This window comes from Ailuropoda melanoleuca, chromosome 15, assembly GCF_002007445.2.
Source record: "Ailuropoda melanoleuca isolate Jingjing chromosome 15, ASM200744v2, whole genome shotgun sequence".
Classification (NCBI taxonomy): Eukaryota; Metazoa; Chordata; class Mammalia; order Carnivora; family Ursidae; genus Ailuropoda; species Ailuropoda melanoleuca.
The window spans coordinates 25,595,247-25,617,783 of NC_048232.1; the positions used below are offsets into that span (position 1 = coordinate 25,595,247).

The 22,537-nt window shown below is 48.0% G+C and overlaps 1 protein-coding gene across 1 annotated transcript; it reads left to right on the top strand.

The window, feature by feature from the left end:
• The first annotated feature begins 1,764 nt into the window (after positions 1 to 1,764).
• On the top strand, positions 1,765 to 7,463 carry BAMBI (BMP and activin membrane bound inhibitor). The gene is made up of 3 exons (XM_034644202.1): positions 1,765 to 2,218; positions 5,438 to 5,725; positions 6,164 to 7,463. Exons 1-3 carry the CDS (start codon positions 2,143 to 2,145, stop codon positions 6,580 to 6,582), a joined length of 783 nt encoding a protein of 260 aa, XP_034500093.1. The 5' UTR covers positions 1,765 to 2,142; the 3' UTR covers positions 6,583 to 7,463.
• Positions 7,464 to 22,537: the final 15,074 nt, after the last annotated feature.

Sequence of the window (22,537 nt, forward strand, 5' to 3'; positions counted from 1 at the left end):
GGGGGACGCCGGCCGAAGTCTGAGCCGTGAGGGTCCCGGAGGCGAGTTCCAGAGACCCGGCGGAAGGGATCGACCCGCGCCTCGCGAAGGTCATGGACGCGCAGGCCTCCGCGAGGGGGAGCGCGGGAGACAGCAGCCTCCCCGCCCGCAGCCCCAGACGCCGGCGCCGCTAGGAGCCGCGGGGCAGGTCCCTCCCGGCCCCCCTCTGGGCCCGCCTCCTGGCTGAGGAGATGATTGACTGGAGCCTGGCGGCCAATCGGACGGCGCTGGCGCTTGCCGGGGAGGGGCTGGGGGCGGGGCGGTGTCTGGCCGGCTCCAGGCGCGGGGCGCTATTTACGGCGCGGACCCGGGCCGGCCGAGGCGGGCGCAGGCTGGAGCTCGCGGCTGGCGGTCTGTGTGCGCGCGCTCGGAGAGCTCCCTTCGCAGAGTGGCCGGCTGAGGGGGAGCGAGGCCGACAGCCCCCCCGGAACTGCGGCGCCGAACGGAGCGAGGGAGCCCGGTGGCCGCAGAGTCGGGCCGCGAAAGTCCTCTGGGCTCCTCGGCGCCCCTCCAGCCGCGCTCCATGCTCCGGCCGCGGCCCGGCCCCTCGCCCGGTCGCTGACGGCGCCAGCCGCCTCGGGGAGCCCCCATGCACTGCGCGCGCCGGGAGCCGTAGGCTGCAGTTGCGCCGCGGCTCCGGGAGCCGGCGGGGGCGCCGCGGCCGTGGGGGGCGTCAATGGATCGCCATTCCAGCTACATCTTCATCTGGCTGCAGCTCGAACTCTGCGCCATGGCCGTGCTGCTCACCAAAGGTGGGTGCCCGCTGGCCGGCCGAGGCGCGGGCTCTCCGGGGAGGGGCGCGCGGGGGTCCCGGGGCGGCCGGCGCCGCGGACCTTTGAAGGCGGCTGCCAAGGCTTTGTTAGCGGCGGGCGAGGTTTCCTCCCGCGCTGGAGCCCGCAGGTCGCGACAAGTTGCCTGTTCTTAGAAGTCGCGGCGGTGGCTTTGCGGCCGCCCCCTCGGGTGTCCCGGGGCCGGCGCGTGGAGGTGGAGTCAGACCTCGGGGCAAGTGGTTGTCAAAATGTTTTTGTAAGTCTGTCCGCGGTGAACTTCTGAACGTTTGCAGCCGGGGAGCGGGGCCGTCGTGTGCGCCGGCAGCAGCCGCACTCCGCACCCCGCGGGCGGGGGCGGCGAGCCGAACCGCGGTGCCTGCTCGCAGCTGCGCGGGGCCGGAGTGCGGGCGGGCCCCGCACGTCTCCAGGTGTGAGTCCGTCCGCGCGTGTGCCTTCGTGTGTGTGTCTGAGTGAGTGGCTTTGTGAGCCAGCGAGTGTGTGTGTCTCCGTGTGCTGTGTGGCTTCTCGGGCGGGGAGGGGTAGGTTCTGTCAGTGGTCCCGTTTCCCACTCAGCTCATAGTTTACCCACTACCACCAAAAACAAAAAAAGGAAAAGAAAAGGAAGGAAAGAAAAAAGAAAAAGAAAAGAAAGAGAAGAAAAAGGTCGGTTTCTTTTTTCCCCTGCAGGCTTTCGCCTTTTAGGTCGAAATAACCCAAACTCCTAGATTTCAAGGATCCCCCCCGCCTCCCCCCGCCATGAACTCTACCTTCTGTTCTGTGAACAGATAATTTTTTTTTTCTTAATGGGAAGCGTTNCCCCCCTCTGGGCCCGCCTCCTGGCTGAGGAGATGATTGACTGGAGCCTGGCGGCCAATCGGACGGCGCTGGCGCTTGCCGGGGAGGGGCTGGGGGCGGGGCGGTGTCTGGCCGGCTCCAGGCGCGGGGCGCTATTTACGGCGCGGACCCGGGCCGGCCGAGGCGGGCGCAGGCTGGAGCTCGCGGCTGGCGGTCTGTGTGCGCGCGCTCGGAGAGCTCCCTTCGCAGAGTGGCCGGCTGAGGGGGAGCGAGGCCGACAGCCCCCCCGGAACTGCGGCGCCGAACGGAGCGAGGGAGCCCGGTGGCCGCAGAGTCGGGCCGCGAAAGTCCTCTGGGCTCCTCGGCGCCCCTCCAGCCGCGCTCCATGCTCCGGCCGCGGCCCGGCCCCTCGCCCGGTCGCTGACGGCGCCAGCCGCCTCGGGGAGCCCCCATGCACTGCGCGCGCCGGGAGCCGTAGGCTGCAGTTGCGCCGCGGCTCCGGGAGCCGGCGGGGGCGCCGCGGCCGTGGGGGGCGTCAATGGATCGCCATTCCAGCTACATCTTCATCTGGCTGCAGCTCGAACTCTGCGCCATGGCCGTGCTGCTCACCAAAGGTGGGTGCCCGCTGGCCGGCCGAGGCGCGGGCTCTCCGGGGAGGGGCGCGCGGGGGTCCCGGGGCGGCCGGCGCCGCGGACCTTTGAAGGCGGCTGCCAAGGCTTTGTTAGCGGCGGGCGAGGTTTCCTCCCGCGCTGGAGCCCGCAGGTCGCGACAAGTTGCCTGTTCTTAGAAGTCGCGGCGGTGGCTTTGCGGCCGCCCCCTCGGGTGTCCCGGGGCCGGCGCGTGGAGGTGGAGTCAGACCTCGGGGCAAGTGGTTGTCAAAATGTTTTTGTAAGTCTGTCCGCGGTGAACTTCTGAACGTTTGCAGCCGGGGAGCGGGGCCGTCGTGTGCGCCGGCAGCAGCCGCACTCCGCACCCCGCGGGCGGGGGCGGCGAGCCGAACCGCGGTGCCTGCTCGCAGCTGCGCGGGGCCGGAGTGCGGGCGGGCCCCGCACGTCTCCAGGTGTGAGTCCGTCCGCGCGTGTGCCTTCGTGTGTGTGTCTGAGTGAGTGGCTTTGTGAGCCAGCGAGTGTGTGTGTCTCCGTGTGCTGTGTGGCTTCTCGGGCGGGGAGGGGTAGGTTCTGTCAGTGGTCCCGTTTCCCACTCAGCTCATAGTTTACCCACTACCACCAAAAACAAAAAAAGGAAAAGAAAAGGAAGGAAAGAAAAAAGAAAAAGAAAAGAAAGAGAAGAAAAAGGTCGGTTTCTTTTTTCCCCTGCAGGCTTTCGCCTTTTAGGTCGAAATAACCCAAACTCCTAGATTTCAAGGATCCCCCCCGCCTCCCCCCGCCATGAACTCTACCTTCTGTTCTGTGAACAGATAATTTTTTTTTTCTTAATGGGAAGCGTTATTTAGCTTTTGCGCTACTCCCCCTTCCTCTAATTGCCATGTAGCAGGCATGAGGTTAAAGGATAAGCTAGTCCAGCAAGGGTGATGTGCTACAGTATTTATTTATTTTGGAAGGAAGGGTGTAATTAACCCTAAATAACAGCCCTGGTAGCCTGCAGAGGGGAGCCTCCTGGCCCTATCAAAGGCCGGCAGAACAGGGAGGGACTGAGGCTGACATGAAGTCACAGATACCGAAACTATGTGCCTGATAATGATATAATTAGGGGATCAGAGATTTCTGACTGCTGCGGACTTCAAAAGCTTTAAAAGAAGCCAGCAGTCTCTCCTGTAGCCATCTTGACTAAAGCAGACATTTTTGTTTAATCACTACATACAGTAACAAGAAAGGGGGGGAACAGAAGAGCATTGTTCACTGTTTCCAAATACCAGTCCCCTTTCTGGGCCTTTTGCATGCCACAGGAAGAAACTTTATGAAACGACAGAAATATAGTTTTAATACAGTAATACAAAAGTCCATTCAACTTGTTGAAATGTGGCTCCAATTAAAAAAAAAAGTTGTTAGAACTTTCGTAGTTACCTGTCAAAATTTTATTAGACTGTTTTAGGTCATTGAAAATATAGTATTTTAAATAGGCTCTCATAAACATTTCACTCTTTTTTCATTCACTGCTCTTTTTCTGCACTCGGTCTGAGGTGAATAGGATCAAAATGGACTTTGAATCTGTTTTATTTCTACTTTAAATCTTGTCTGTGGGATTTGTCAGGTGAGGGATACGTAGTCATCACCACATAAGACTGGTGAGTTTTGTGCAAAACTTCAAGTAAGCTTGGAAAGAGGAGAGAGAACCTCTAAAAAGCGAGGTTCCAACTCGGAGGCCTTCCTGGAGAAGGGACTTTGGCCCAGACTGGGACAGGGACAGGGAACTCGCGGATTGAGGCTAGAGCAGGACCTCCAGCTTTGGACGGTTAAACTCAGATTGCCAAAGATCTGTGATTAGCTGTCAGGTTTTTCTAGAATGAAAGCATTGGCAGCATCTGATGAAAACTGAGCATACCACACAGTGGCCTGGAATTTGGACAGATGATTAAATGAGACACCTTACTCAGGCATTCACATTCACAGAGAGGAGGAGGAAGAAGAAAGGAGAGGGTAGGAAGAGGTCTATAAAACCACAGCCCCTGGTGTTTAATTTCAGAGCTGGGGTTTCAGTAACTACCCAGAGCCTCAGGTTGGGAAGCTGGGAAGAGGTGCATGCCTCAGTTCCGTTTACAGTAGCATTAGTTGTGGCATCTTGACAGTGACCAGAGTCACGGGGGTTAGATACAGTACTAGTGATAGCTCTGAGACCCAGATCATTTCAACCAGAGATTGATGCTAAAAGCCCCAGAGTGTGCATTGCAGCAAAATGTTACCAGCGACTTGCAACTCCCCAAATAAGTTTTATAAAGGAAACTTTTAATCACTTCCTGGAGAAAAATTTGAGGTTTTCTTAAGGATTTTTCATTCAACCAGCAGAGGATTTTCAGTTTCAGTGTTTCCCCTTTTAGATCCCATGTTGAATTACATGTAAAACTGGGGAGTTAAGGGGAGGAGCAGTTAGCTTTGCCGTTTTACACCCGCCTCCCCTCCTCACCCACCCCCCTCCCGCCCCCAGTTTTATGACTTTCCATTTGGGCTGAAAGAAATTGACTTTGGCAAGCAAACCACTAATTGTAAACTGCCTAGTTCCTGTTTTACAATATACTGACTAAAAGCTCCTCTGCATGAAAAGATCTTTATAGGCAAAGTTTGCCTTTTCTAGAGAGGTTGCAAATAGCTGCCCAGTTTCATAGTTTTAAAACCTCCTGACCGGAGCAATTTCTAGATTGTTGTGTTTCTAGTTAATAACTTTATAAGGTGTTAGCTAAAGCTCTTAAATCTTGGCACAGCCCTTTAAGGTAGTAAACAATTCAGTAGTTCCGATCAAATATTTATACTGACAAAATCAAAAAGCCTAGCATTTTTATGTTGTACGGTCACGTAGGATTAAAATGAATAAACAGTATAATTTACCTTATGGTAGGAGAAGTTCTTGTGATGATTATTTTCCTTCATATCCAGGAGTACTATTCTGAATTACTCGCGAACGCCTCAGAAATCGCAATTGAACTTTGATTCTCTGCAGTTGGGATTAATACGTTTCTAAAATTAACATTTAACTGGGTTGAAATTTAAGCACTGGCTTGCACAGCGGGCTCTCCCAAATCCACCTGGGGCTGCCACTGCGGGCACTCAGCTGAATATTCTAGAAGTTCGTGCCTTTGATCTTGAGGTTGAGCTATTGCCCAGGTAGAGGCTTCTGTCTGGTCTCGGAAGGCAGTTGACGCAACTTCTCACTGTTTCCAGGTGAAATCAGATGCTACTGTGATGCGGCCCACTGCGTGGCCACTGGCTATATGTGTAAATCCGAGCTGAGCGCCTGCTTCTCCAGACTTCTCGATCCTCAGAACACAAATTCCCCGCTCACCCATGGCTGCCTGGACTCTCTCGCAAGCACAGCAGACCTCTGCCAAGCCAAACAGGCACGAAACCACTCTGGCACCACCGTGCCCACATTGGAATGCTGTCATGAAGATATGTGCAATTACCGAGGGCTGCACGATGTGCTCGCCCCTCCCAAGGGGGAGGCCTCAGGTAGGTAGAAGCCCCCTCTCCCCAGAACCCCCTCTCCCCAGAGCGCCAGCCTCCTGCAGAGGCGCGCGGGGCCTCGACTTTGTATGTCTGCTATTGATTTTGTTGTTAATGTAATTAGAGACACCAGCGGGAGAGGCATGGCTGGATGCAGAGATGAATCTGTATTGAGTAGCTTTCATGTCTGCCCGAGCATGAGATGTCTGTCTACATGATAGGTTTTGCCTGGTTTTTCCACATTTTGAAGACCCAGAAGACCCTTACTGTTCAGCGAGGACAGGCCCTAAACAGACCGTTTTTGGAAGCTGATCTTTGCATCGCTGGGCAACACGTAGTTTGTAAATGTTGTTGATTTCAGCATAAGCTGCTCTCTCGTGGGGTGCCCACGAATCCCTGCGGGAGGGGTGACCATAGTTTGCTCACGCATTTGTGTCGCTCTAGGACAAGGAAACCGCTATCAGCACGACGGCAGCAGGAGCCTCATCACCAAAGTGCAGGAGCTGACTTCCTCCAAAGAGCTGTGGTTCCGGGCGGCTGTGATCGCCGTTCCCATCGCTGGCGGCCTGATTCTGGTGTTGCTGATTATGCTGGCCTTGAGGATGCTCCGAAGTGAGAACAGGAGACTGCAGGACCAGCGGCAGCAGATGCTGTCCCGTTTGCATTACAGCTTCCACGGACACCATTCCAAAAAGGGGCAGGTGGCCAAGTTGGACTTGGAGTGCATGGTGCCGGTGAGCGGCCACGAGAACTGCTGTCTGACCTGTGACAAGATGAGACAAGCGGACCTCAGCAACGAGAAGATCCTCTCGCTCGTTCACTGGGGCATGTACAGTGGACACGGGAAGCTGGAATTCGTATGACGGGGTCTGACCCCACACCGAAGTTCTGGGACGCTTGAAGGCTTGGAGTTCGGCTGGACAGGAGCACTTTATCTGAAGAAAAACGAACTCACGGAATCACCTTTGAGAGACGAAATGACCTCTGCAAACAGAATCTTGGATATTTCTTCTGAAGGATTATTTGCACAGACTCTTAAATACAGTCAAATGTATTATTTGCTTTAAAATTATAAAAAGCAACGAGAAGACTGCGTACACACTGTTACCAGGGTTATTTGCATCTGAGCGAGCTGGAATTGAGTACCTAAATAAACTAAAAATGTGCTCTGTGTAAGCTCCAACATCTTGATTTATTGTAAAGATTTAAAAATATATATATCTATATATATATTTTGTCTGAAATTTAGCGGTGTCTTGTCCTAAATTAAAAACTAAGCGGGAAGCCTAAGAAACTCCGTGTTAATTATACGTATGAAGCTCTGTTGTCACTCATAGCAAGGTCTCAACAGTAGGATTTGGCTTGTTTTGTTTTGTTTTTTGTTTTTTAAACAAGACCAAGATCTTGTTTTTCCTTACATGCGTATTTGTAGTTTTCTTGCAGTGTGGAGAATTTCTTCAATGTGTCCTGCCCATCATTCAGTGTCCTACCCACATGTTTTTGTTAGAAGAATCCTGGTTTTTATCACCTAAGAGAAATCTTACGCTTCTTTATACCAGGTCGGATATGACGATCAGCCTGGAGCTGCCTCGTGAGCAGAGGTAATCTTCATCCGCTTAATCCCGTTGCTCGGGAATGCTTTTTAAAATGTGTCTACCTCCAACCAAAAAAGAAAAACCAAACCAAACCTGCTAACCGAAACTCCTTTTAGTTAGTCACTGCCCACTTGTACTGTCGATTAATTTAGCAGTTGGCTTTGTCTCAGACCAAATCAAGTATTTTGGATCCCAAATTAGCCAGACTTGATGGTATCATGCTCCTGGTTTTCAAGCCTTCCTTCATCGCAGTGTTACACTAACACTTTTTTCTTCTCCATGTTGAGAAAGGGTTTCAGTAGTGAAGGTTATTTGTATCAACTGAGATTTAAAGAACACTAGGTCCCCCTGCCCCCCCACATTGACTTCAGCCACTGATACACTAAGTAACAGTGTTTTCACTCCTGCAGGACCTTCTGTCTGGCAATGCTGCTCAGCCTGAATTTAAATCCATGCCACATTTGTGTACTTTCTCCCCCAAATAGGTCTTTGTTATCCGAACATGAGAAGAATTTGCCATGTAGGATTCTTTTTTTTTCCCGATTCTTTTGTATATTTGAAACTTTTGCTTAAAAATGAACCTCTAGTCTGCATATTTGAGTATGGGGTTTTCTTTTAACGCGTGTTAAAGGATTGTGTGTGTGTGTGTGTGCGCATATTTGGGGGATTATTTTATGATAAGCATGATTTGGGTCCCTTCAGACAGATGCAGTCGCCAAGTTCATGGAAGAATCGGAGTTGAAATGACTAGTCTAAAAACGAGTACCTAGATTATTTAATAATTAATAGGGCCACAGCCCCATACAAAGTAGACTGTGGAATAAATACACATTTTAATAAATGACGGCATTCGTATTGTGCTTTCTGAGAATGACAGTTCTTGCATGCATGACTTACAGTTTATAAAGGTGTGTTGCTTCTTGAGGGAGCCAGAGACTTGTGACATAACTATCCAAGCCCACCTAGAGAAGAAAATTCACCGAAATTGCCACTCGATGGAATTCGGACCCTCACCTCCGCTTTCAGCTCCAGATCAAACTACAGGAGTTTCATGGCTTGAAGATTAAAAGACTTCTTGCTCCCTATCCATTCTGCTTTCACGTACAGCATCATGCAAGCTCAGAGATGCCTCAAGTAGCCTCCGTGTAGTTAGTCTTTCCCCCTGCCGGCCCTGCTATTACTCTTATTCACCCCATTTCTTCCAAACACCAGTTAACTAAGAACTCAGCAATTTTGTTAAATAAGGCAATGAGGGATTTGAAGTCCGATATCTTGAATCACTTGGAAACCAGTAAACCCCATCCTCCAAGGAAAGGCTGGGGTCTCAGCTGGTGCTGAAGTCACAGACATTTACTGGAAGATGAATGCAGAAAACCCTCCACTTCGGTGTTGTGTGTTCGCTGCCCTGCCTCTTGTTTCTTCTGTAAATTCATGAGGCTGTTTACACCCCCCTGTTCCGGGGGGTGATGACACTGTGCACCTGCCCCCCGCTGGCGGACTGGGTGTCTGGGGTGCTCAAGTGCTAGCTGCGTAGTAGACTGGCTATTCCTCTTCCCGTGTCTTTTCCTAATGACGAACCCTTTCCCCTTCATGTGTTGTATTCATAGATACTAAATGAGAGATTTATTCACTTAGTATTTGCACACTGCCCTCGCCGCCAGTCTTTAAAGGCAGATCCGGGCATAACTCAGCCTTTCGACGAAAATATTGCGGGTCTCTCAACTTTGATTTTTACCAAGAACTAAATATAGGTTCTCCTTTTGCTTTCCTGTGAGAGTGTGGAAGCTGCCAAGAGCAGAGATAAAGGGCCCTTCATGAAATAACTACCTACCTGATTCGGTGATGTAAGTAGGGTGATGACTGCTGTATTTGTTTTTCCCTCCTGGAGATGTTTACTGTTACTTTGAGGTGACAGGACAAGGCTGGCCTAACCAGGAACAGCCCTTGTTTAATATTGACATAGAACTCCCCCCCAAAACTAAGATTTTTTTTTCTAAGTGGAAATTTGCCCTAACCAGAGACAAATGGGACCAAATTTGCCATGATGTTTCTATATCTACACCCCTTCCGTTCTATCCCTTTTGAAAAAATTGATCTGTACGAGGTTATATCTTTTATGTTATCCCCCCCAACACACACACAACCTTAATTTGAATGGCTCAGAGGCTTCCTAGGAATTGACTGGTGTGTCTCTAATTTCTGCTGAACTGATTTTATTAAAAACACTGCACCATAGGGGGTTTGACCTTCTAAAATACCAAACATGTCTGCTTTAGAAAATCACAAAGCTCTCCTCTGAAGAGCTCGTAAATCTGGTTTCAATATGGGTTGATTATAGGCTAAAAGCTTGAAAGCAGGGGCATCTAGTATCATGAGTCTGGAACTAGCCTTTTTGGGGCCAGGACAGCTTTTTTTCCTTATAACCTCTAATTGGTCCTCTTCTCTGTCTCTGCCCGAATAATGGCAGACGTCCTCCAAAAGTTACATGGTGCGATGAGGCCGAACTCATGCAAGGGTAGCGGTCAAGTGCGCTTTGGAGTCGCATGGCCTGGGTTCCAGTGCTGCCTTTGTCTCTACTAGCTGTGTGAACTCGGGCAAGTTAGTTAGGCTCTTGAATACTCGGTTTTGTTACCTATAAAATGGGGGCGATGATAACACTTTATAAGATTACCGTGTGGAGGTATAGTAGCAATTTCTATTAATACGCACAAGGGTCTTGGGTGAACTACGGGTGGCCCCAGTATTAACACCTGAAGATTTTTTTTTTTTAAAGATTTTATTTATTTATTCAACAGAGATAGAGACAGCCAGCGAGAGAGGGAACACAAGCAGGGGGAGAGGGAGAGGAAGAAGCAGGCTCATAGCAGAGGAGCCTGACGTGGGGCTCGATCCCACAACACCGGGATCACGCCCTGAGCCGAAGGCAGACGCTTAACCGCTGTGCCACCCAGGCGCCCCTAACACCTGAAGATTTGAGAGCGTGGCCCAGTTGGTTAAGCATCTGCCTTTGGCTCAGGTCATGATCCCGGGGGTCCTGTGATTGAGCCCCGCATCGGGCTCCCTGCTCAGCAGGGAGTCTGCTGCTTCCTCTGCCCCTCCCCCTTGCACATGCTCTCTCTCTCTCTCTCATAAATAAAATCTTTAAAAAAAATTTTTCAAAAAAAATTTTGAGAGCTTGGCCCTATTACTTTTACAGTGGATATTCACTTAAATTTTTTGTATTTCAGATCTTTCATTCCTGAGATTTGTAGCCCCTTCAGTGACCTGCAGACTGCATGTAACATTTTTAATATTTGTTTTTAATGTATTGCTTTTAGCCTCTCGTCTGCGAATCATATTGGTTTGTCATTGTTTCCTTTTGGAATAATCACGTGGCTACTGATAGGAACACTTCAGTTTTATGGACCTATTTTTTTTTTTTTTGGTATTGGACAGAACGAAGTGCTAGAGCTTCATCTGCTCCCGATGGTTAATCCAGTGAGAAAATCAAGGGAGCCCAGTGAGATGACAGAGACTGTTTCAGAATCACTTGACCGGTTTGTGATCCATACATTCTAAACAAGTGCCACCATCAATTACAATTTGCCCCATAGGTGCTCCCACCAAAATACAAATAGTAACACAACCGGTTTTTAGGACTGTGTGAACTTTTTCACATGGGGCTGGGGCGGGGGTCGTCTAGTTAGAATTAAACTCCCTTTAATTCACCCAGGTGAAGTTAATTTAGTGAGTGTCTCTGCGGGTCACAGTTGTAATGGAAAAGAAACTGCTTCAGACACCAGCTCACTCTTCTTCCCTCACTTTCTTCCATGTCGTTTTCACTCTGCTGATTTAAAAAGGCAGGTCATTGATCTGAGACTTTGAGACCCAATGAAATAACAAAATTAAAAGCTCCTTCAGAATTTGAGAATTCTTCGTTTGGAGTACAGGTTTAGACTCTGAGCTCGTCCTGGCTAGTCTGCGCACGCTGCACCGTTTTGCGGTGTGATGGCGTCATTCACTTGTCTGTTGTTCTGGAAATTTGGTGATAGACCTGGGGAGGTGGTGGGGCTGAGTGTAGCCAGATGGGGATATACTTCTTGCAGGAAGGTGGCGATTTTCCAATGGATCTGCTTTGGAGAGTTTCAAAGTATGTATTCTAGGGGAGGCCCACCAGCCATATTTCTACAAACTTTCCCCATTCTATGGATATGAAAAGGGATTCAAGGAAAGGCATTGATGAGCAATCTTGGGAGATACTTTGGATAAGCAGTTAGACAACATCTCAAGGCATCTGTCATTCTTCAAGACCCAGTAGAGATGCCTCTGTCTAGTAGCCAGTAGCCCACTGGCCTCTTGGAGGCTATCTCAAATTGTGTTTGGCTGCCTAGATCTTGCCCATTAGATTGATGTTGGAGTAACCTGAGCAGAATCTTGAAGAGATGAGTTGATAACTATTTCTATGTGTGTAAATATACGTACATACGTGGTATGTGTATGTCTATGCCATGCTAGCCACATAGTCTTTGAAATCCTGGAATAATTTTGCAGTGAACAACTTTCAAGGCAGAGTGTAAGTAGATGTTGGAATTTATGGGAAGTCAGCAATTTGTTTTTAGACATGTGAAGACTGAGTTAGTTGTGATGAATTAATAAAGTCAGAGGCTGTTGTGTAAATTCACTCTGAAAGATCTCACGTTACAAACCTAATGGAACAAAAATTGTTTTAGGAGTTAAAACCAAGAGAAATACAGAAAGCTCTTTATCCCTGGTCTCTTCCCCTTGGAATTTCCCTAGGGAACTGATGAGGACAGTGGAAAAACACCACACTTCTAAAAGCAGTTTCTGACTTTTCAAGTGTTGGAAGTCCATGCTGAGGCTTTTTTTTTTTTTTTTTTTTTTTTAAACTAAACTTAGTGGATGTGATTTTGATACCCAAGACTTTCGGTCACAGTTGCCTTGCTAAATAGGGTATTTCTCACCTGGATTTAGGGATTCAACTGTGAAATCCTGGTGGGGAGGAGCAAGGACCTATAGAGCCTTTGTACTTCGCTGTGATCCAAGGAGAGCCGACAATGAAGGGAAGGGAGACTGAGCCCTCTTGCATTAGGCGTCTGAATTCAGGTTGTCCGTAAATAAGCAAATGTCTTCCTCTTTGGTTTCTCCACTCTAAACTATTGTTTTAAAGATTTATAATTTTGTATGGGAACCCGAAAGGAAAACAAGTTGCCAGTGAAGGGAGTTGAGGAGAAACAATTCAAACGGATCTGAATATTAATGAAGCATTGCTAAGATCAAATGTATCCCCACTTTTAAAATCTGGTGCGCTCTCCAGGCGAATTTAAGGATACGAATTCTCACCTAGAAGGATTATCATCATTCCCCGTTAAACTAAGAGGTGTACTTGCCTTTTAGCGTCGTGAAATGTCCAAAGTTTTCATCCAACAGTGTTTCCCTAAGGATTTTGAAAATAAATCACCCAGAGTTTTGTTGGTCCAAAAGGTGAAGAACCTAAAATCAGCAGGCTGACCATTTCATCTTCAGCTGTCTGGTCCCGGTCACACTGGGGTAACTTGGGGTAACTTTATTCTCCTGGAGCTGAATCCCTAACCAGAGGCTCTGCTGAAAGCAACAAGGAGCGCGCTGCATCCTTCGTTCAGGGACACACCAAACGTGAGTTGTGCGTTACCTGCCGCTCTGCGAACCCCTAGCATCTTCATTAAAGGATTACCTTCTACTTAAAAATCCACCTGGCTCCTATGCATCCATTTATACTACACTTGAGAATTTATATGTTTCTTTTATTATTAGTGTTCTCTCAAGAAAATCATTTATCGCATAGGTAGCTTTAAAGGAGATGTAAATTTTAAAAAGGCGTGTGTTTATGTGTGCCTGGGAGTGTAATCATTCATGACTTCCCAACCCTTATAACCCTTGCGTTGTTTCTAGTGTCCCATAATCCTTTCATTTATTTAAACATATTTTATACATACACATATTTACATTTTCCATGCGCCCTGACTCAAACCGTCAACCGGCACCCGGGAACGTGTGTTAAAAATATGAGGAGGGGAGAAAGAGAATTTCTTTTTCTTTAAAAGCAGCACGGCTGTCAACCTTCAAAGGCAAACTTTTGAGCTGGAAAGAGGAAGCATATCCTCTGGGCAAAACCTGGGGCAGCATGGATCGTGTTGGATCCAGAGCTCGGTTTCCCCTGGGATTCTTGGCTTCTGGCTCCCAATTTCACAGGCAGACAAAGCACAGAGGTGGTGCTGCTCGAGGAGGCTGTCCAAAGAGGGGGCTGTCTGTCCATCCGGGATTGCTAGATGTCAAGGGTCATTTCCCAGGCCGACACTTGATTGTGAAGCAGGCTCTGAGGGAAATCTCGCAAGGCCCCGGATTGTGACAAACACTCTCTAGGTGGGCAGCAAAACCCGACGACCTCCCCGGCTGGTTCAACAATGGGAGGTTGTTCGTTGGCATTCGTATGGAAATTGTGGTGAGTAGCGAACAGGTTGCTTTGAGATGCTGAATTTGTTTATCCCAACGTGGGAAGCCCGACCTCTCCTTCAGGCGCCGGAGATGGAAGGAGCTCTTTCTCAAGGCCCTCAGCGTGGAATTAGGTCCAGCAGGGTCCCCAGCGTGGTCATTGACTCAGGTTGGGCTTCAGGAGCGGAAGTGCGCTGCTGGTCCCCGGACTGACCCAGACAGAGGTGACCTGCTGGGAAGCTGCTGGCTCACCACGTTCTGGAGTTTTCTCTAGGTCCCCTGCCTAGGGCTGAGCCACCCAAACAGCAAACAACTGAAGGGAAAAAACACTCCTGTCTTCAGAATATCCATCACATAAATACCTCGTCTGGAAAAAAATACATCGGCCATTTCCTTTGGCTTCATCTTCATACCTATTCTGGGAAAAAGCGCCTCCCTCCCAGGCCCAAAGAAAGACGGGTCACTGAGTGTCTCCCTGGGTTGTGTCTTTGAATGACCTTTTTAAGTCAGAAGCATTTGTTCAAATGCTCATCCTAACATTTTTATAGTCTCTATAGCTGCTAAGGGTGTGCGTATGGTTTTGGCGTCAGACGGACCTGGGTTCAAGTTCAGCCTTGCCTTGTTACTAGTGATGTGACTTTGGGCCAATTAACCTCTCAGTTAATTTACTTACATGATGAGGATAATGATATTATCAGTGTTTGGGGCTGTTGGGAGGATTAAATGAGGTTATGCAAATAAAGATTTAGGGCAGTTTTGCAAAGTTGTAAATGGTAGTAGCCATTACTACTAGGTACTGTTCCTTCAAAAGCCCTTGAACTGTCTAGACATCACACAGGTGGCCAGGGGTCACCACTCCTACTTTACAGACTGGGTGGACTCAAAGATTTAGCCTTGTTTAATCTTTTTTATTCGTGAGTGTCTTTAATTTGCCCAATTTAACCTTTCCATGCTTCTATTTTGCTCAAGACTGCAGGAAAGTACTTAATCTTGATGTGAAAATATTAAAACGACAACATCCCTTGCAGGAAAACGTTGCTTATTAGGAACAATGATAGCGCCTCACCACAGCACGGAACAGCGCCAACACTGTCCAAAATCAGGGAGGGCATATTATCTGCTCCCTGTTACAACAAATACCTGTTTTTGCACATCCTGTTAACAAATGCACACCTGTCGAGTGTGTTAGTCTGCTCTGCTGACTTAGCTGACACAGGCTCAAGCCACCGCTCACCGGCATTGAGTCCAGGAGGTAGGAGCACTTGGCACCGCACACTGTCCCCCACCTCGGGGGTCGGCTGAAGGGCTGGCCAAGGTCACCCTCGCAGGAAGGCAAGAGGCGAATTAGAATTCTGTTCTGGATTGCACTCGTCGAGGTGGTTCTCACGATCACTTGTGCTTCCAGGAAATGGGTGAGCCTAAAAACGCAATTCAGCTTTGATAATAGTACCCGTTGTGAAGCCCGCCGACTTGTCACTTACGGTTCCTTCCTAAGAATGCTGTGACTTGCATGGCTCTACATCTTTTCGTGTTTCTGTAAATTAGCCCCGCGTGGATGTGACCCGAGCTAGTGACGGATGAGTGGGACTTCTTCAAGCCCGGCGGTTTATCTGTGTGTCGCACACTTGCACACAGCATCTCGAAGCTGCTACCCGACATTCCTGGGGACACTTGCTGAGTGAGACGCGGCGGCAGAATGCAGCACATCTCCCAGCTGACCACCAGCTCTGGAACCTTTCGGCTTATGTTGGGTCCTTCCCCTTCCCCTGTTTCTTCTGACCCCCCTGGGTCGTGGGCGTTGCTGCTGAGGAAAGCAGCGTACCCCCACCCGCTGCTCCCTGTAGACTTGAACTTTCTTACCTGTCTCTGACTCTCCACAGCCCAGGCCACCTCTCTGGGTTCTGACCCGTTCTGCTCTGGCTTCGTGTCCTTTCTCTCTTGAACAGCTGTTTGCTTGGCTTTTGCTCTCTGCCCAGCTGGTTTGTTTTCCAGTGACTTGATGCGACACTTGCTCTTGACTCAGGCTTTCGTTGGGAAGCTCTCTGGGTCAGCTTTGTGCCATGACGTCCTGGACCAGGCCTGGGGGATCCTGCCTGCCTGGGCCTGGACCCCTGGTTGTGTAGATACACCCAGGCTACATACTCAAGGGTCGCATTGTAACTCACCTCACCAAGCTCCCAAGACACGCATTACCCCGCCCTTCCTGGGGGGCATTCCTTACCCACCATAGCGTAGGGTTGGAAACTATGGACTTAGGGGGTATGAGGCAAACTGCAGTGCTCAGGGCCAGGGTGGTGGTTGAGAGAAGAGGCCACTATCCTCAGGATTGAGAACATACTGGCAATTTCTCTGGGGCCCCTGGTGGTCCCGCGGTGCTGAGCTCATCATCACCCTGGAAGTACGGCCCATCCCTCCAAGGCCCTCGGCTGATAGTTTTCTCAGAAATCTGAAATAATTTCCCTAATTGTTGCAGCAGGCAGAACAATTGGCGACCACCCGCTGTTTGGTTCTCTGATGAAGCTGAGTAGTGGCTTTTCCAGGCCACGGCTGGATTTGGCTGGAGAGGTGGAGGAGGGCATCCTCTCTAAGAAGTCAAGGTGGGCTTCCTGGTGGCTGTGAGCTGGGGCCGGGCACATGCGCCTGCAGGCAGGGAGGGAGCTCCTCAGAGTCTCCTCCAAGAGCGCACGCTCCAAGCTGGCACAGTGCTACTCTGAATTGACAGGCCCAGCAAAGGCCAACTGGGTCACGGCTGGAAGACATGTCATGGGTACTGGGGACAAACTGATGGCCCATGGCAGGCAGATGGTCAGGCTGGTGCCTGTGGACTCGCTGGCCTGAGGGCTCAGCACAGGCTGTCTGAGGTGAGTGCACCTCTCTGGCGACACCTCGTGGGCCGTGCGTGGCCAGAAGGCTCGCTGGGCTGCTTTTGCTGGAGCCTTGCCCCCCACCCCACCCTGTGCCAGGCTGGGAACCAAGCAGCATTGTTTTCGGGTTGGTGGAGGACAGTGTGGCAGCTCTGACTGTCCACGAGGAGAAGCTGCAGAGCCTTCCTGCGTGTTCTGGCCGAGGCCTTGTGTAGCCTGTCGCATGACGCCTGGCACGGCGGGACGGACTAGCACAGTCTGCCGCGGCTACAGCGGTCGCTCCGCTGGCATCACCCTTCGGGCTTCTGTTCCCCGGCTGCGCGATGATGATTAAGGCAGTTTTTGGTCTGTGAAAAAGGAGCCGTTTGTTCAAAGATGCCGTAACGACTGGTGAGATTTAGCAAATCATGCCAACTTCTAGCTTCATCCTTTCCATTTTTATTTTATTTATTTATTTACGTTTTTAGAGAGGGAGAGAGAGGTGAATTCCCAAATGGGCTCTATGCTGAGTGTGGAGCCCAATGTGGGGCTCAACCCCAGGACCCTGGGATCATGACCTGAGCAGAAGGCAGATGCTTCACCGACTGAGCCACCCAGGCATCCCTCCATCTTTTTCATTTTTTTTTAAAAGATTTTATTTATTTATTTGACAGAGATAGAGACAGCCAGCGAGAGAGGGAACACAAGCAGGGGGAGTGGGAGAGGAAGAAGCAGGCTCATAGTGGAGGAGCCTGACGTGGGGCTCGATCCCATAACGCCGGGATCACGCCCTGAGCCAAAGGCAGACGCTTAACCGCTGTGCCACCCAGGCGCCCCCATCTTTTTCATTTTTAAAATGACAGTCACAAGATCACGGTTTTCCTTCTACCTCAACTATCTGCTATGGAAACAGTGCCAGCAAGGCCCTTTGATATCCTTGGGGAAAGCACTAGAAAATAGGGACTACTATCAAAATGTTATTTTGGAATAAAGGTAAGTTTTTTCTCATGTGTTTCCGTATTTTTATTTCTTTTATATTTTTAGTTCTGTGAGTTTTTTAATGTAGGTTTTCTTTTTTTTTTTTTTTTTAAAGATTTTATTTATTTATTCGACAGAGATAGAGACAGCCCAGCGAGAGAGGGAACACAAGCAGGGGGAGTGGGAGAGGAAGAAGCAGGCTCATAGCAGAAGAGCCTGATGTGGCTCGATCCCATAACGCCGGGGTCACGCCCTGAGCCGAAGGCAGACGCTTAACCGCTGTGCCACCCAGGCGCCCCTTGTTTTGTTTTTTTTAAAGATATTTATTTATTTATTTGACAGAGAGAAAGAGCACAAGCAGGGGGAGTGGCAGAGGGAGAGGGAGAAGCAGGCTCCCCGCTGAGCAGGGAGCTTGATGCGGGGCTCCATCCCAGGACCCCGGGATCATGACCCAAGCTAAATGCAGACGCTCAACGACTGAGCCACCCAGGCGCCCCTTAATGTAGGTTTTGAATCATGTCTTCTTTCTCTAGTATTTGTAATTAATCCGTAAGTTTGCTTTCAGAAGACAGAAAATGGTGTATTCAACAGTTATACGCTTACAACCATCTGTCCTTCCTTCCACCAATAAAAAATCACCAGCCGCTTGAATTATTGTTTGTGATTGAATTTACATTTACAATAAGCCTCAGGCTTAGCATTTGGGCTGGGTGGGTAGGGAGAGAAGAGAGAAAAGTCCAAACAGTATAATTAACAAAGGTAGGAGCGGCAGTGTTATGTACAACTTGAAACACACATGTGGATAGCCCTAGTGTCTTGAATAAAATGGAACAATATAAAACATAAAGTTTACTCCCCCCCACCTGAACCAAAGAAACCCCAAAACCTTGGAGAAAAGTCTGCTTAAAAATAATCTTAGTCTTGGGGGTACCTGGGTGGCTCAGTCAGTTAAGCGTCTGACTTCGGCTGGGGTTGTGATCTCGGGGTCCTGGGATCGAGCCCTGCATCTGGATCCTGGCTCAAGGGGGAGTCTGCTGGTCTCTCTGCCCTGACTCAATCTGTCTCTCTCTTTCTCAAAAAAACCACAAAAACAACAAAAACCAAAAACACCTTAATCTTGGGGGCACCTGAGTGGCTTAGTTGGTTAAGCATCTGACCCTTGATCTCAGTTTAGGTCTTAATCTTGGGGTCGAGAGTTCAAGCCCTGCATTGGGCTCCATGCTGGGTGTGCAGCCTACTTATAAATAAATAAGTGAAAAGAAAATAACCGTAATCTCTGTACTTTTCCCCTACTTGAGACAAATATTATATAACAATAAAATTGTCCTTTCTTTTTGAAAAATTTCTACAACCAGCTGAAATGTTAAGGTAAGTAGACTGTGTCTTGGTTAGAAATTGTAAGAAGGAGTATTCGTATTTCTTACTGATCTATGCCTAAATGTTTGGTATTTAAATGGTACTTAATAATTGCAAATTTAGGGGTTCTTCTGCCTGCCTCATAGCTGGAAAAAAGTAGCTAAGTGGCTTGGCCAAGGCAGTGTTGTGAACAGGGATTTCTGCCCAGGGACCGTATTGCTGGGCCATCTTTTCTCCAACAGATACTAACAACTTGTGACAAAAATAAAACCAAGTTCAAACACTCTTACTTCTGAATGGAAACTTTATAGTGGCGCTTTGTCTCTACCTTTCAGGAAGGCAAAGCCACCCTAAACACAAACCACATTATCTCTGCCAAGTCCTACCTCACCCCTCCCAGTGAAGCTAGAAGAGAGTTCTCTGCCTTGCTTGTTTCTGGGGCTGAGAAGAAATGTGTTCTCTTCTTTGCAGATTTAATTCCTTGAGGGAAGATTCCACATTTATTTTTTAGGTAATCTTTATGCCCAATATGGGGCTTGAACTCACAACCCAGAGATCAAGAGTTGTGTGCTTTACCGGCTGAGCCAGCCAGGGGCCCCAAGATGGCACATTTTACATGTTGTTCTGGCAGCGATGGGGAAAGGCTTTGTATTCTCCTCTCCAATGACCCCCTTATTTTGGGGATTAAGAGAGGGCACTGTCAACTTTCCTTTTTCTGGCTCTTGGGAAGAAGGAAGAAAGGAAGATACATCTTCCTATAAGATATAAGATATATCTTATATATCTCTCATCTTCTTTATCCATTCATCAATCAGTGGACACTTGGGCTGTTTCTAATAGTTTGGTTATTGTGAATAATTCTGCTATAAACATAGGGGTGCATGTATCCCTTTGAATTAGTGTTCTTGTATTTTTTGGGTAAATACCTAGTAGTATGATTCCTGGATCATACAGTAGTTCTATTTTTAACTTTTTAAGGATCTGGTGAACTTTTGTGGTTTATATTAGTGAAACTTTCTGGAAGATCTCTTTTCTTTTCTTTCCTTTTCTTTTTTTTTTAATCTTACTTTGTTTTATTGCATTTTAGAGTTATTTTCGTCTTAGAAACATAGAACTACTTATAGAAAAAAAAAGATGTGTTTAATTCCCTCTTTTAATAGTCTTTGATTTTTAATTTTTCGGTAAGAGCAGAGAGATCCTGGTGGGATTTCAGTGAATAGTACCAGGATATATTTTGGAAAGTCGTAAAACGTCAAACTTTATGTAAATTATATTTCTAAAGCTTCAATAATGCTCAGAAACTGTAATTATGTTGGGACAGTGTCTTTTTCAGCAAGAGAGACTCAAACAACTTTCTTCATGGCTATGCTTTGACAACTCCATTCACTTTATTCATAACACTATCCTAAAAGAATTTCCTTTCAGAAAACAGTTAATGAACCCAGCATAATGGGAATTTTCTACACGATTGAATTCATGGACGAGTAACAGTCTATTTCCAGAATAATCAACCAGTCCAGAGACACTCAGCTTCTCACTGAACAATGAATATTTGATATTTCAGAACTAAAGTCAACAATGTCATGGAAATTGTCAAGCACTGATAAAAATGCTAGAATCAGAAAGTTAAGACATCGAGTTACATGGAATGGTCCAGTTAAGTCCGGCTCACAAAAGGTCACCAGAATGACTAGCATGTGAAAGGTCAATGTTTAACTTTTCCAAGTTCTGCTTAAAAGAAACGTCTAAGAGAGGGAAGGGAGGGAGAGAAACACAGAGGGAGAATCTTGGTTGGTTCTATCAATGCATTAAAAGCTGCTCTGGACAGAGAATGAGAGGAAAGTTTTAATAATTTTCAAGAAGTCTGTATGTGCGGGCACCTGGGTGGCTCAGTTGGTTAAGCGCGCGCCTTTGTCTCAAGTTGTGATCCCAGGGTCCTGGGATCGAGTCCTGCATGGGGCTCCCTGCTCAGCGGGGAGTCTGCTTCTCCCTCTGCCCCTCCCCCTGCTCATGAACTCGCTCGTTCTCTGTCTCTCAAATAAATAAATAAAATCTTAAAAAAAAAAATCTTCATGTGCTATGCGGACTGATTCTTCCTGATTTGCTATACCCTATGGTTACATACCTGCTGAGAGAGAGAGAGTGGGAGAGATGGAAATAAACAAAAAGAATGAGGGGGAAGAAAGAAAACATAAAGAAATATTAGAAGAGTGGGTGTGGAAAAGGGAAACAAACGGAACAGGTTAGCATTTAATGAAATAAGCCCCAGGGTCACATGTGAGCCTCTAAGGGGCGGTTAAATCTGGTATCTAGCGCCTCGAGAACTCAGACCAGGGTGTAAAGAAATGCAGGGTCTCCAACAAGGGCTCTGTTCCCAGCATCTGTTAGACCCCGGCCGCTCCTACACTGTCAGCTGCACATCGTTGTTGTTTCTGCTCCTTCCCTTTTCCCTGTCAGACAAGGTGACTTGAAGTGTGGTCCCCGGCGGCGGCTGGTCCACAAAATGTTCTCTACTGGTTTATTGAGAGCAAGCATTGAGAAACTTTTTTTTTTTTTTAAGATTTTATTTATTTATTTGATAGAGAGACAGCCAGCGAGAGAGGGAACACAAGCAGGGGGAGTGGGAGAGGAAGAAGCAGGCTCCCAGCAGAGGAGCCTGATGTGGGGCTCGATCCCATAACGCCGGGATCACGCCCTGAGCTGAAGGCAGACGCTTAACGACTGAGCCACCCAGGCGCCCCAGCATCGAGAAACTTTTAAGCAGTTCGATGGAATAATTTAACGTCCGTAAAATCTAAGGAAAGACGGGACTTCATCTGGTGTATCTTTGTTTTAAATTTGATTTCAACTAGTAACTTATTTTTATTGTATTTTACCAAATATCGTCTGTGATCGCTTGGGAAAAAACGGTCTGACGTTACGTTAGTTTGAAGCACTGCTCTGGAGAACCAGGAGGTAGTGCTTTGAAGGAAAGCGTATCCCGCTCTTCCAAATGTGGATGGAGTTGATGATAAAAAGTGGAGGAGAGCCAAACATCTCTCCCCCCTGAAGAGTCTGGTCAGAAGCAACAGTGTCTAGTTAGTGACATTCTTTAAAGCAATGATTCTGCAACATATTTGTCTTAGGACTCTCTACAAACTTTAAAAAATTCAATTTCCATGTGTTCATTGCTAGTATATAGCAATGCAATTTTTAAATAAGATTTTCTCTTTCTTTCTTTCTTTCTTTCTTTCTTTCTTTCTTTCTTTCTTTCTTCTCTCTCTCATCTCTTTCTTTCTCTCTTTCTTTCTTTGTCTCTTTCTTTCTGTCTCTTTCAAGAGAGCAAGTGAGCAGGGGAGAGGTAAAGGGAGAGGGAGAGAGTTCAAACAGACTCCCTGCTGAGCGCAGTGCCCACCAAGGGGCTTGATCTCAGGACCCTGAGATCATGACCTGAGCTGAAATCAAGAATCTGACCCTTAACCAATGGAGCCACTTGGGCGCCCTTAGAAATATAATTGTTTCTGAAGTATTTTTTTTGTATTCTGTGACCTTGCTAACCTCACATATTTGGTCTAGTAGGCTTTTTTGTTGTTTGTTTT

What these genes read in the sequence shown, in the direction of transcription:
- BAMBI (XM_034644202.1), top strand. Translation starts at nt 2,143, where the DNA reads ATGGATCGCCATTCCAGCTACATCTTCATCTGGCTGCAGCTCGAACTC. An exon ending in GGCCGTGCTGCTCACCAAAG is followed by an intron (nt 2,219 to 5,437) that starts GTGGGTGCCCGC and finishes CACTGTTTCCAG; the next exon opens with GTGAAATCAGATGCTACTGT. An exon ending in TCCCAAGGGGGAGGCCTCAG is followed by an intron (nt 5,726 to 6,163) that starts GTAGGTAGAAGC and finishes GTGTCGCTCTAG; the next exon opens with GACAAGGAAACCGCTATCAG.